Source organism: Ambystoma mexicanum, chromosome 4q, assembly GCF_040938575.1.
Source record: "Ambystoma mexicanum isolate Mex_15411 chromosome 4q, UKY_AmexF1_1, whole genome shotgun sequence".
NCBI classification, from domain to species: Eukaryota; Metazoa; Chordata; class Amphibia; order Caudata; family Ambystomatidae; genus Ambystoma; species Ambystoma mexicanum.
In genome coordinates, this window is record NC_090928.1 from 251741716 (window position 1) to 251756670 (window position 14955).

The 14955-nt window shown below is 47.9% G+C and overlaps 1 protein-coding gene across 3 annotated transcripts in view; it reads left to right on the forward strand.

Annotated features, from left to right (window-relative positions):
* The window catches only part of ATL2 (atlastin GTPase 2), an 822570-nt gene that overhangs the window by 377141 nt on the left and 430474 nt on the right, over positions 1 to 14955 (forward strand). For all 3 annotated transcript variants that reach the window (XM_069607814.1, XM_069607813.1, XM_069607815.1), the window contains one exon: positions 8900 to 8950. In XM_069607814.1, coding sequence (XP_069463915.1) covers positions 8900 to 8950 — 51 coding nt within the window. The remainder of the gene's footprint in view (positions 1 to 8899; positions 8951 to 14955) is intronic.

The following is a 14955-nucleotide window of genomic DNA, read 5'->3' on the forward strand; positions in this document are numbered from 1 at the left end:
CGTCGCCAGGGAGGCCAAGGCTGCTTCCAAGCAAGATTGAACCGGCCGTTGCGTCGGGCCCCCACCGAAGCACCCCGTTGGGAGGCCGGCTGACAGTCAGCGTGTGGGAGTCAATCTCCACCGACCGTTGGGTGCTGGATTCCCTGGCCCATGGGCACACTCTGGAATTTCTAAAGTGCCCCCGAATTCCTCCCGTGGCCAGGAAGGAAAACCACGTCCCTCAACTGCTGTTAGAGGTAAGGGCGATGCTCATGAAAGGAGCCAAAAGAGGCTCTGGGGCTCTTGAGTATACTCAAGATACTTCCTCGTCAGGAGGATGGTGTCCCATCCTGGACCTGCATCGACTAAACAGATACATCCAGGCACAGAAGTTCTGGATGCTCACCCTACAGCACGTGCTGGGCCAGCTGGAGGAAGGAGACTTCCTTTCGTTGTTGCATTTGGAGGATGCGTACTTTCACATCCCCATACTAAAAGGACAAACAGTTTCTCAGGTTCGTGGTCCAGGGACGGCACTACCAGTTCAAGGCCCTCCCATTCGGATTGAAGTCGGCGCCCAGGGTATTCAAGTGCCTAGCGCCAGTGGCGGCGCGGCTGCGCCTGCAGGGGATCCACGTCTACCCCTACCTGGACGATTGGCTCGTCCGAGCAAGAACAAGGGAGCTCACCGTCGAGCACACAGCGAAGACCGTCCGGCTGCTCACGGACCTGGGATTCTTCATCAACTTCCCCAAATCCCACCGGGCTCTGTCGCAGATCGCACTGTTTCTGGGAGCCAGGCTCGAAACAGTAGCGCGAATGGCATCACCGTCGGAGGAAAGGACGAAGGCAATCCTGGACAAGGTGCAGCGTCTGCTGGCCATGGACGTGGCCAGGGTGAGGTCCATCAAGTCCCTTCTTGGGATGATGTCCTCATGCATCTACCTGGTGCGCCTGTGCAGGCTTCGGATGCACCCTCTGCAGGAGTTCCTCGACGCCCGTTGGATGCAAGCGACGGGCAGCTTCGAGGACAAGATCTCGCTCAACGAGGTATTCCGCCAAGCGATTCGGTGTTGGGGCACCCATGCGCATCTCGCAGCGGCCACAGACTTTCAGACCCCAGCACACCAGGTGACGACGGATGCCTCCCTGGAGGGGTGGGGAGCGCACACTGGAGCTCTTCACGCGAGAGGCCTCTGGCTCCCGAAGGAGAGGACGCTCAACATCAACATACTGGAGCTCTGAGCGGTGTTCTGGGCCCTCGGGTCGTTTCTTCCGTCCCTCAAGGGCAAGGTGGTGAGGATCTTTGACAACACCACCATGATGTTCTACCTCCGGAAGCAGGGAAGAACAAGATCCCCAGCCCTGTCCAAGAAAGCCCAGGATCTGTGGCACTGGGCCGTTGCCCAGGGGATGTTTCTGGTACCCTTTCATCTGGCAGGAACAAAGACAATCGCTGACTCGCTCAGCAGGGAGCTGTGCTCGTGCCACGAGTGGACACTGCGGCAGAATAAAGTACATCGACTCAACGATGGGGGCAAACCCCAGATCGACCAGTTTGCGACGGCGACGAACTTCAAGTGCCAGAGGTTCGCCAGCAGGTTTCCCCAGCCGAGGAGCATGGGCAATGCTTTCTCGTTCCCCTGGGACGGCCTGTTCCTGTATGCGTTGCCTTTGCTACTGAGACTCATCAACCAGCTCAAGAGGTCCCAGTGCAGGATGATCCTCGTCGCACCGGCGTGGCCGAGGCAGATCTGGTTCCCGGACCTTCTGGACTTGTCAGCGTCCCCACCAGTCAAACTGTCAACGGACGCAGATCTTCTCTCCAGGGAAGGAGGCGCCATCCTTCATCACGACCCGGAGTCGCTGACCTGGCTCCTGCAGCACTAGAGTTTGGAGGGTACGATATTGCGGCAGACTGCAGAGAGGTTCTTGCAAAGGCCAGGCGTCCTCAACTCTCAAGTGCTTCGGACACAAGTGAAAGAGGTTCTCTGTCTGGTGCCGTGCACAGATTAACCCTCTACGGAATACAGCCCCTCAAGTGCTACCGTACTTACTGTCGCTGGCAAAAGCTGGACTAGCTCATGCTTCCATCAAGATACATCTGGCAGCAATTTCCCGATATACCAGAACTGCAGGACGGTCATCCCTGTGGTCTCATCGCCTGGTGAAGGAGTTTATGAAAGGACTGTTCCGATCGTTCCCGCCAGTGAAGGCTCCAGCCCCGGCGTGGGAGCTCAACATGGTGCTGACCAGGCTCATGGGCCCGCCATTCGAGCCTTTGCATTCGGCTCCGTTGAAGTTCCTGTCGTGGAAGACCGCGTTCCTTGTGGCCATCACCTCTGCACGACGCGTGGGAGAGATTCAGGCCCCATCCTGCAAGCCTCCATACTTGACTTTCCACGAGACAAGGGTGTTGCTGAGGACGCAACCCTCCTTCATGACCAAGGTGCCGTCAGACTTCCATCCCAACAAGCCCTTGGTGTTACCAGTTTTCTTCCTGTTGCCTTTGTCGCCGGCCGAGAGGACTTTGCACTCGCTGGATGTAGCTAGAGCGCTGAAGTTCTACGTGGACCGAACGAAGAGTTTTCGGAAGACATCACAGCTGTTTGAACTTTGGAACTGTGAACCAAGGGAAAGCTCTCTCGAAGGCTTCCATTTCCAGATGGCTCTCCTGCTGCATCATGCACTGTCATCGGTTGGCAAACCGACCTTTGCCCGGCCTGTACGAGAGCCCATTCTACCAGAGCTATCGCTTCTACCACGGCGTTCCTGTCTGGTGTGCCCATGCTGGACATCTGCAGGGCTGCTACGTGGAGGTCGACGCGCACCTTCACGAGATTCTACTGTGTCGCCTGGAATTCCAGGGAGGAGTCCATAGTCAGCCAAGCAGAGCTGCGCAACCTGTTCGCCTAAAGGTGGGCCTGGTGAGGAGGTAAGTGTTGCTTAATGTTGAGTTTATGTAATGCTTAGTGTTGAGCCTTGCCACCTCACTTGGTTGTGCATGCGTGTAATGCTATGTATTCTTATATTCATGAGCATGTGAATCCATGCCAGACCCCATGCTGGAGAAGGAACAAGTTACTTACCTGTAACTGTTCTCCAGCATGGGTCTGGCATGGATTCACATGCAAACCCTCACTCCTACCCCTCTGCGGCTCTTCACTTGGTCATACTGCCACTTTACGTGCTACCAAATCTGAGGATGGCTGCCAGGGGCGGGGCTTATGGAGAGGGCAGTCATTGGCTGGGGGCAGTATGACCCAGAGACCAGTGATTGGTTAGTACTAAGATTGATCAGAAACAAAACTGATATTTTTTTTTTTTTTCTTCTTTACTGAGGATTCCCAGCCTGACGGGGAATATTCATGAGCATGTGAATCCATGCCAGACCCATGCTGGAGAACAGTTACAGGTAAGTAACTTGTTCCTTTCTGAATTCATTTTTAAAATTAACTTGACCAGTATTTTCACAAAGTGACTAAACAGTAGTTAATGGGTCAAACAGATTTTAGGTGATCTGGCATCAAATTAAAATTGAGTTCAACGCTGAGCTGTTGGTTAAATACCAGCTAGTTGAGGTCTACACTGGGTTGGACAAGCCAAGGACGTGCACATAAATCACAAGGGGCAAATGCACAAGAATGTTCAGATACAAAATGTGATAGATATACACTGTTGTGCACTTATCATTTTCTTGGATGTTGCTGTCCTCTGCACACCAGTTGCCTCAGTCTCCCTTCCTGCAGAACTCGCTTGGGTAATTTAAGCAAGCTTTGAATAGTTTTGGTAACTATTCATGGCCCTCCTATTTGAAGGATTACCAGCTGCTGATGGTCACACCAGTCTTGTTTTTTTGCTTATTTCCACTGCCTAACACTATTCCTCGCTGTCTCACTTCTATCACCTGCGCACTCTATGAACGCCTTTAATTTATTAGTCTTAAAGTGCATGCCAAATGACAATGCTGTAAGTAGTTGGTGACAAAAGCAACACCTTCAATGTTGTGGTCATTGCAAGAAGAAAACCGTTCTGAATCAATCATGCTACTTTAAAAATGGACATAGGAAAAGAAATCACAAAAGAAAATTCCAAAGTTATTCAAAGGGCTACACCAAGTCTTCATGACATCTAATAGTTGGCCCCAATTTATCTGTAGTTTCTGCATTGTTTCCTCTATGAAAATATTTTCTCTCTGAAGACCTTTTCCTGTGATTCATTAAACCATATTGGTATCCTTCAATCTTCGTCGTGTAAGTAGTCAAGCAATTAAAAATGGTACACATCCCCAACTATAAATTCCTTCGTTTCAGCATGAAATCAAATGCTAGAAAATCTGACCTAATTTTTCATGACTCATTTACTCCAATAGTCGTCCAATCTAGGACACCTAAAAGCATAAGCACCAAGATCACACCAGGCCTGTGACACTGCAGGCAGACATGCGGGTTGTTCAGGAAGATCCAATGTGGACGTTACAGTATATATTAATGGAAGCAGAATTTGTAATGTACTACTTAATGAAGTTGCCAAATTGGCCCTGGAAACTAAAACTAGGCTGTGTCCCGGTGCTGAAGCATTGTCCGATTCAGGGAAAATTGTTTCATCTGATGACCTCTTGTTCCATTCCTGAATAAGTTGATGTTAATATCGCCCGATAATACTGATATGGCCCTCTGCTCTTTAGGTTGACTCTTGGGGTCACTAAAACTGTGGGTGTACAGCAACTTCCTGTTTTATTTCTAAATAAATGCTGCGTCTGTGAATAAGGGCCATGGTCATACCAAACCTATACTTGTTGGTTAAATGGGAGAAAGACCCATTGGGCAGCAAAAGGCTGCCCTGCATCTTGTAACTAGATTGAGCGCAGGGTCTTGGCTGTACTATCATGATGAATCCTGGCTAGACCCTCATTTAACCATAAGCCTTTGAAGCATTACTCCATCAGAAGTATTTTATTCGTTTGACCCAAGGTTTTGAATAGGTCTTAGGTGGACCTTTTTGAAGTCATTAGAATGAACAAATGTGGGTCCCCTCGAGTTTGCTCAACACTGTAGGAAAGTAGGATTGCCTTAACACAATGTCCACTGAAAAGAAGCCTGCTCAGTCTCTATTAGAGGAGCTGAATTTCAAAATTAAAAATTGGGTAGAGCCCCCCTTTATTTGTGCATTGTTGGTGTATTTTGACTTAGTCTGGGTAAGCAGAAGCCCCCAGCTACGGCAACGCATGACCTGAAATTTGAAGCGAATTTAGTCATCTTACCAGCTACCAGTACCGTGGCTTTATTTTGCACTACCACGTTATTTCAAGAGTAGCCTTTGTGCTACTGATGCTGTTTTCCACTTGAATCGACCTTTGCAAAATGGCCATCGTCTTGAGCTCCCTGTTGCTAGGCAACGCTCAACACCGCAACCAGCACACACCGATAGGTTGCCTGCCCCTATGTGCACCGAAGGCCCCACCAAAGGCTAGCTCTGTCTGGGTGGCTACAGTGCCAGGGACCAGTCAAGCTGCCCCTCACGCGGGCCAACCTCCAGCAGCCTGGCAGGATACACCTTTGCGAACCTCTACGCCCCATCGCTGCCTCACCGCCTCAACCTTCGCCACAGTGTAAGCTGCTACCCGGTGAGCCTTCTCGGATATGCATTCTCCAGTTTACGAGCGAAAAAATTGTAACCGCGCCATATATTTACTATTACTGAGCTATATCACATCAGCTTAACAGCTGACCTTGCAACACCCACCTGTGACTGTCTAACCACTTCACGGTGCTCCAGCAAAAGTGGAATGACTGTTCCTCATGCCGTCATCCCTCAGCCCCGCCTTCTCCCACATATCTGTGCAACCTGCCGATACCTGTATGACATGCATTATCACATTTGATCAATTTTCTGCATTATGATCTGTTCCTGCTTATTACCCCGTTACAATCGCCTGTTACTCAAATTCGAATGCTATAGGTGACCATAACTGCCTGTCATATGCCCATACCTAGCATTGCATTGTTAGCATTGCCAGTCACCCGCCGCCTTATGCCCATGACTGTACCTCCCACCAGTCTCGTCACTGCCACAGCATCACCCTCCGCACAGCCATTCCTCAATACTCCTAGACAACACCCCCCCAGTCAGACGCCCAGGTGCCACACCCCACATCATGCTCACCCCAATCACTGCACCAGGCTCTAGGAGCAATCCCCCACACCAGAAGCCCCCCCCTCGCCACTCTATTACAAACTTCACACAACTGCATGCTAAAGGTATATCCCCGACACCCTTCTTGCCATCCTTCTGTGCCCCCACAGCCCACGTAACTCTACACCTACCCGTTCTACCCATTCCATCAAACAATCCACACCATCGAGCAACGTACCAGCCAAAAGTTCTCACGGCGCAGAGCCCCATCCAAGCCTAGCTTGCAACCCAGGCCCACCCTCCTGAGAAACCAACTCTTAGGAGCCCGCTCAAGCCATAGACCAGCCGAGCCCAAACCCAAGCATGATGCCTCCTCCTACCATGCCTAGTCATAAAGCGCCATCTGGCAAAAACTCCTCCAGATCAAGGCCCGATCAAAACTGCTTCCACAACTCTTGCCCCCTCCACGCAACTTAACGGTGCCATGATTAACACTCGCTCCCAGCCCATGCCACTGAGATTCACGACCTGCTCACGGACCTAGACATTCTCACTGAAACATGGTTACATGAAGTCTCGGGCCCCTCCATCAATCTTGCACTCCCACCTGGATATACTATACTCCACAAGGACAGAACCAACAACAAAGGAGGTGGTGTGGGGATCATCGCCAAAGACTCCCTCGCCATCAGACAAATTAACTCTCCACTGGATGAGCACACGTACCTGAGTGCAGATCTTTAGAGCTTCTCAACCTGTCTGCTGATAACATGCGTATTATTCAGGAAGCCCTCGACGAGGTCTCATTACAAGGGCAAATGGCTTTGGTTCTGCCACTGGTGCTTAGCCAAACAACTGGACTCCAGGATGGCTACGATCGACACAGTGCTGTCCTTCGTCTCTCATCTAGCAGAGTCGGGCATCCATGTCCTCTCATGCAGGACTTCTCTTTCGGCTGTTGCTGCCTACTTATCTACAGACCAGTGCTCTTTTTCACTATCAAATCCAGTGATTAAAAGGCACTTTGCGGGTCTAATGCGTCTTTACCCTCCTGTTCACAAACCGCACCCGACATGGGATCTGAACGTGGTCCTTATAGCCTTGTGCCATAAGCCTTTTGAGCCAATGGCTACAGTAGGTCTTGAGCACCTTTTGTGGAAAGTGTCCTCCTTAGTCGCCGGGACTTCGGCAAGACGTGTGAGTGAGCTCCAGGCTTTGTCGGTGGAGCATCCCTTCTTGGTTTTCCACAAGGATAAGGTTGTCCGGAGTATGAACCCTTCTTTCCTGCCAAAGTGGTTTCTGATTTTCATCTAAATCAGTATTTCCTTGACAGTTTTCTTCCAAAACCCAGCTTCGGAAGTCAAGAGGTTTTTGCATTGCCTGGATGTTAGAAGAGCTCTTAAATTCTATCTGGACAGAACATCTGAATTTAAGAGTTCTTAACTATTGGTGACCTTCGGTAATCCACAGGGTAAACAGGCCTCCAAAGTGACTGTCTCCAGATGGATTGCTGCCTGTATTATGGAGTTTTACACTGTTCAGGGGCTCCAACCTCCTAAAGGGATTCATGCGCACCTGCAATGGGGCAAGGCAGCTGCTGTTGCCTTTCAAAAGTATGTCCCCTGGGAGACCATCGCGAAAGCGGCTACCTGGGCCTACCCATCAGCTTGTTGTAAACACTACTGTTTGGACTTGAGCTCCAGATCTGATGCTCAGTTTGGCCAGGCTGTGCTAAACCTTTTTCAGTAGGGGGTTTTCATCCACCCACAGTTTCGGAATCTCCCATAAGTATGGAGGAAAGGGGATGGGACGTAGGAGTATAATAAGGTTACTCACCGTAGTGACCACCTTACTTCTAGTCATAGTCCCTTTTCCTCCATACGCCTGCCCGCCGTCCCCTCTAAGGTTCCTCTATTATTGCTTAAAGGTCTCTGACCTGGCGATAGAAAAGGACTGATGGGCGATGCGCTGGGCGGAGCTAAGGAGGGCGGGGTTACGGCCGCATGCAGTATCCCGCGTAAAGAGCATGGACACATTTTTGGAAAATGTGATGTGTTTTTTTTACAAAGCTCTCTGGTCCCGTCCCACAGGATGGAGGAATGTCCCACAAGTATGGAGGAAAGGGGACTATGGACTAGGAGTAAGGTGGTCTCTACGGTGAGTAACCTTATTATTCAACTGGATGTTCCTCATAGCCCTCCCATCCATCCCATCTTGCCTAGTCCTCCTGTGACACAGCATGTTAATTAAAGGAGGAAAAAACTAAGAACTGAGAACAGTCAGCTTGCTTGCTACAATATACCAGTGTTGCTGTTGCGAGGGACGCTACGGAGACCATCTAGGACCAAGATTTGACGCTGCATGACGCTCGACACTATGAAAACAAAATCCAAAGCCAGTTGCAAGCAGACATGAATATATCAAAGATGAGGAATATGTGGCCAGAACATCCAGTCAAGAACGTTACCACAGGAAAGTAATTTCTTTTTTTTCGTTATTTTTTAAAAAAAAAAAAAAATTTTAAGGATGTATTGAATTGACTGAAATGACCAATGTAAACACTGATTCTATCCCTAAATTTAATTGAGGTAAATTACAATCCCATAGTGAAATATGTTGTATTGTTTGGGATGTGTTTTGCCCTGCGTTCCTTTCTCGAACACTAGTTACGGCGGTGAAATATTTTACAAAAAAACTACAGCAAGGAACACACCATCTATTCGCTCACTGGGAAGATGTGGCATAGTGAGTCCTAAATCTTTTAAAACTATTTCTTTCATTCTAGGTATACAATTTATCACAGAACATTCAAGAAGATGATCTTCAACATTTGCAGGTACATCTTGGATGCTTATTGTGTATTTCATTTCAGGCTTTGTCTCCCTTGTCTGATGGTAAAACCTGGATGCAAGATTGTGTACTTGGGGGCGGGCGCTGCTCTGGCCACCTCTGCGCTAAATGAAATCCCATTCTGGGAATATGTGCTTTACTTCAGGAAGAAAACCTAATTGTTGGAGCCATCTCTGCAAAGTTTGTTGCCACATCTGGAAACTTCCACTCTGAGAGTGGGCAGTTTTCAAAATCATAGGATATAATGGAACATTTGGTAATGATTAGTTATGTTGCTTTTCTTCGTATGCATCCAGGGCAGTACAGCAGTTTCCAAAGGTTGCTGCACAATTTTACCTACGATTCATGTAATGGGCAAAGGAGTTTGCATCCAGTCCCATCCAATTTCTAACCAGAAAGGTTTTCTGTGGATTTACATTTGGAATGTGGGTCGGAATCCCTTGTATATGATCACCTGGAGGCGATGAAAATGGTAGCGGTGTGTGGTATAAATAAACATAAAATATATCCTTGGCCTCCAGGCTATATTAAGATCCATATAATAGGCTGCTTGGGTGACCTACCATTATGCCCTATAACAAATGTATGTGTTCAATGTACGTTCACAATTTGCAGCACCTGCATGAAGAGCCTTTAAGCACTTTGACAGCTTACTTGAAAATCCATTGTGTGTTCGTTTTTAGCACCACACGTGCTTGGGAATTAAGACTTTAGGGGGTGATGCAAAGTAAAAATGGATTATGAAAACATGTTAACTTGTTTGATAATTTATATAGCTGTGTACCGTGCATGGAGAAGATTCCAGCTGTTTTGTGCAGATTGATGTTTATTTAACTTAAAGGCCACTGTCTTGGCTGACATGATACAGATTGACTATGCTTGAAGCCATGGAACAAGTATGAAGGTCATGATCATATTCAATAAATGAAGAGAGCATGCACATCTGTCACTAGAAAAGACTGATATTGAGTCTTCATCCTCCGTCTGCTGTGCGCTCAACAAATGCAAATGAATAAATCTACGTTTAACATGGAGAACCAGAGAAGATGTTTACTGGTGCAATTGATAAACACTCAAGACTTCTCCTAATGTGCCTGTCTTATGTACTGATCTTTAAAAGTGACATGCTGCTGCTGTAGTTGCATTAAATGTGAGTAGCCAGCTATGATTCTACATTTTTACCTCCTGCTAGCAAGAGTAGAAATGGCATGGAGCTGATCACCCATGGGCGAGAATTTTTTTATTATCCAAATGGATGCCGTCTTGTAAAGCGCCCCCGCTTGGCCTTTCTGCACATGGCTCAGCAATAAGTGTAGGTCTCTCGGTGGGATAGCAGAATAGGCATTTGCAAATCATGTTTTCATGGCTGCATGTCTAAAGTACCCCGTTCCTGTGTGCTGGTGTATTCGATTTTAGCTGGTGTCATTTGGGGGATAGGCTATCCTGACTGGAGATCCAAAATACTGAAGTGTAGTGTTACCCAGTAATGTTGGGGAGTGAAGTGGAACTAAAACGGGAGTTTCGTTCATAGATTGATCTGTCTCTGGTCTTGACTAGGCCTCTGCCATCATCTGGGTGTTTTTCCGTTATGGTGGAAAGGTGAAATTTAGAAGGGTGTTGGAGGTGGGCATATGGATTGGTTTTTAGGGGTAAGGGTGATGGCAAGAGTAGGGAAGAAAATGTCAGAAGAGTAGTATTTGTGGTGAAGGAGGGTTTGTGGTGTGCCTGTGTTTGGGGCTAGTCTTTAGCTTCCCCTCTGGTTGTTTTGCATTTTGGTAGGTTGGTCGGTGGGGTAGGGGAGTGCTTCTCTTCTGTAGTTTTACGGTTACCCCAATCCACCGCCCACAGATCTATTTGGGTCTTATGGATGGCCAGTCCTGGGTGGTTATCTTGTGTGCAGAGTTGTAGAGCCATGTTTTTATCTCCTTAAGGTTCCAGTTAGGATAAGCTAATTGTTGGTAAAGATTGGTCTCAAGACATTGATGTAATGGACTATAATAGTTATTAGAAGGGCAGCAGGCAGAGAATGGGTGCACTATGCCAGATTTTGGCTAAGGACAGAACTGTTGTAGAGAGCTGTAGGGGACTGATTACATGCTACCAGGTGCCAAACATGGGACTGAAGCGATGGAGCCAGCCTGTGCATACATCTGTTTTATGACACTATTGAAGAACAGAGCCAATCGATACATGACATTCTGACAATGAGGCACAGGTTCATAATTGACTGCTCAATCAAATGAAGGTATTGCGATTCAGATGGGTGACATTGAATTTACGGTTATGGGTCTTTGACATTTAACTAGAATGTGTATGTTAGCTAGGCAAGCTGCCATAGCCAGTTTAGCTGTGCAATCATATATGGTCAATCCAAAGGTGCCTTTTCAATGCAATTCTAGACTAAAGATAATTTCAGGTCTCTTTTGCATGCCTTTTCTTAAGCATGTAGATTTGTGAATAAGCCTACATTCGGCCCCCTTTAGTCCATGCTTCTGCTAATTCTGTGCTAGAGGTTTGGAGCACGATCAGGAGCAGCATTTTACAAAGGGAAAGGCACAATGCTGGTGAATAATCACTGCTCCAGGATTCTTCCATGCACCCAGCCTCAAGTTCTTTACTTTGTGCGAAAGGCACTAGGGGCATCGCCAGCAGTTGTGCTTTTTTGCTCTGCTAGTTTTTTTACAAGCAGTGTTTAATCTGAGATTTTAAAAGGTGCATGCCATGTTAAAGTTGCTCCTTGACACCGATCTGCAGCACCTGCCTACTGTGACTTGGGCCTGAAGATGGTGTATTTGCGCCCTGTGGTGCACTTTCTCATTGGGCACTTTTATCAACACTTTAGCGGTGCAAAGAGATTTTTAGCCTTCCCATTGAAATTCATCGACTTTGTGTTGAAGAGAAAGTTCATTTGTTTATTTATAGGGCACCAGAAAACCCTTGGGTAGCTGGGCGTGCAGAATAACAAGAATACTTAGAACGTGGTTACAGTGTTATCACATGTTGGTATTATGTTATATACAGTAATTTATATACATTCTTTACTTTACATATAGGTACATATTATAAACAGGAGATGCATTATCTACATTTTACATGAGAGTGGATAGGTGCGTATGGTATCAGTACACAATGCACAAGGGCTCAGGTTTCAAAGGTCATTACGACGGAGCCAGGTGCGGGTATGGTGCCTGAAACTGTTGTAGGACTGATCCCATCTTAGTTCAACTGGTAGGGCATTCCAGTACTGAGCTGCTTGCACAGGGAAGCTATTGCCTCCTGTTTTGTCAGAATCTTGGGGTTTGGAGGCAGAAGGAGTTGGCTGTTCTGGTTGGTCGTGGAGAGGTTTCTTATTATTCTGTCCCGGAGGTATTGGGGGGGGGGGGGCAGCATTGTTCAGGCATTTGAATGTTAGTGTGACAATTTTGAAGGTGATCCTAGTGCTGATTTTTAGCCAGTTGTAGTTTCTACGCGCATTTGAAATGTGCTCTGACTGGGATGTTCAAGGCCATTCTGAGCACGTTGTTTTGCAGGGTTTGGAGCTTATCGATGTATTTGTTAGCGCCTGCATAAAGTGCGTTGCAGTAATCCAGTTTTGAGAGGATCAGTGCATTGGCTAGGATAATGCAGCTAGCTGGTGAGAGGAAGGGTCTGCATGCTTTGAGTTGGCCAGTGTAGGCAGTGGATGAGGCCAGGGAGTTCACTTGTTTCTTTAAGGACAAGGTGGAGTCCAAGTGGAAACCAAGGGTCTTCACCTCTTTGGCGACGGGGATTATATTACCGTCGATATTGAAGGAGCTGTAGTTGGAGTCGAGTTTTTTAAAGTTGTTAGGTGAGCCTAGAATGAGGATCTGTTTTTTCTCCATTCAGACAGAGGCCATGGGTTGCCATCCATGCCTGAATGAGGATGTACATTTTATTTACTAAAGCTGTATCTGTAGCGAAATTGCCCGAAAGGGGATGAGGATCTGAGTGTCTGCATAATTTGTGTAGGTGGCACCCAGTCTGTCCAATTTGTCGAATAGAGGTTTAGTAAAGATATTGTACATCGTTGGCGAGACACAGGATCCCTGTGGGACTCTCATGTTGTCTGGATAGGGTCGGTGGAGAAGACTTGCATACTTCTATTGTCGAGAGGATTGAACCCAGGCTATAGCTTCACATGAGAAGTGGGCGGCTGACGCTAGGTGTTTGCAAAGTACTGCGTGGTCCATTAGGTCAAAGGCCGCCGACAGATCAAGGAGGAGTAGCATAGCTGTGTTTCCTTTGTCGTTGAGTTCGCCAATTTGGGCTTTGAGATCTAGAAGTGCGGTCTCAGTGCCGTGCTGAGGTCTGAAGCCAGATTGATGAGTGCCAAGGAGTTGGTTAGTCTCCAGGTATTTTTGAATTTGGATATAGGCCACTGTCGATTATCTTCAGGAGGAAGGGGACCGTGGTGATGGGCCTATAGTTGGTGGGGACGGAGGGGTCCAGGGTTTGTTTTTTTAGCAGGGGGAGAACTGAAGGCAAGCGTCCCCAACCAGCACGATCCTCCCCGCAATGAGAGACAGTAAAGGACTCTCCCAAGTCGGGAATAAAGCCAAGACAGAGTGCGGGTGAGCTTAAATGGGAGTTTATCAATCAGAATAGGGCATGCAAAGAACTCTGCAAACTCCGAGAGCGCTCTGTCTGACAATAGCAAAGACAGGCGTATATATTTACAAAATTCGTCATAAGAACCTACATACTATAGGGGGCACAAGTTCAATGGGATTGGGTGGCGATGACTAGCTATAGGTGCTGCTGCGAGGTGGTTGGCCTTGGCTGGACGACGTCACTGGTCAGCCTCGTGGGTTGGGCTGGGCCTGGCGGGTTGGCTGAGTTCATCCGGGCGGTGTCGTTGTGCCATCGCGGCCAGTGTCAGAGATGAAGGTCTTTTCCTGACTTATTTGCCCTTGGCCATGCACACCGCAGTCATTCAGTCATTGCAATATTATCTCCTTTAGTAAATCTTCCAATAGGTTATTCTACAGGTTAATGCAACACAGGAGGAATGCACCTTATGAAGGGTCTGATGGTAATACGTCAGGACATGGTTACCAGTGTCCTGTTGACCGGGGCCATAGGTCGAGGTGCTAAGCTTCAGGGCCTGGGACGGGCGGTACGGGTCTTCCTGCCTTGTTAGAAGTTGTTATGGATGTGCCGCTGTGTGTTGTCAAAGTATTGGGTGTCCTGATTGCACAGGGCCATAATCCGGTGGGTTGTGGGGTTTACGAGGGGGCGCCTTTGGAAGTGTGTGTTCAGGCGGAGGTTTACTGCTGTGCTGTAAATAATGTAGGTGGCGGGCCGCGGCCTTGGGTGCTGCAGAGGGGGCTACAAATCTTTGAAGCGGCTCCAGTCTGGTTGGGGGAGGTGGGGGAAGCGCAGCGCGGGCCTCTGTTCTAATGTCTTGGCAGCCTTCGCAGGGTGGGAGGGGGAATGGCCTTGCACGCATTCACAAAGGTATCTCCCTCGTGTGTTGCCGATTTTAGGTAAAAACATCACAAACATTTGAACACTCTATAATACTTATTCAAATCACTTTAGAACATGCATTTAAACTCTGCTGGATGTGTCTTGATTATAGCCAGTCTGAGCACCGTATTCGTACACTATGTTTTAACAACTACAGTATTTAGTTACATGCATATACATTTGCAGTAAGTGAGGTAGTAATCGGGTTGGTGGAGTACATAGAAAATAACCCGCCACTGTACGTGACGGTGGTGGCACATAAGGGGCTTAGACATACACACATGACGAGTGCATTCTCGCGCATCCTTCACATGAGTCCACAGTATGGTTACATTCGTCTTCTCGTGTACTCTAGCAGCATTAGTTTGGTTATGGCGCAAAACCATGGAGTGTAGGTTTCCCAGTGATACACGTAACAAATGGATCCCAGGAACGCTCCTTTGTTATTAGCACCCAACTGCAGTGGTGTGGGCTCGCCATTGCTTATATCGTGGAAGCATG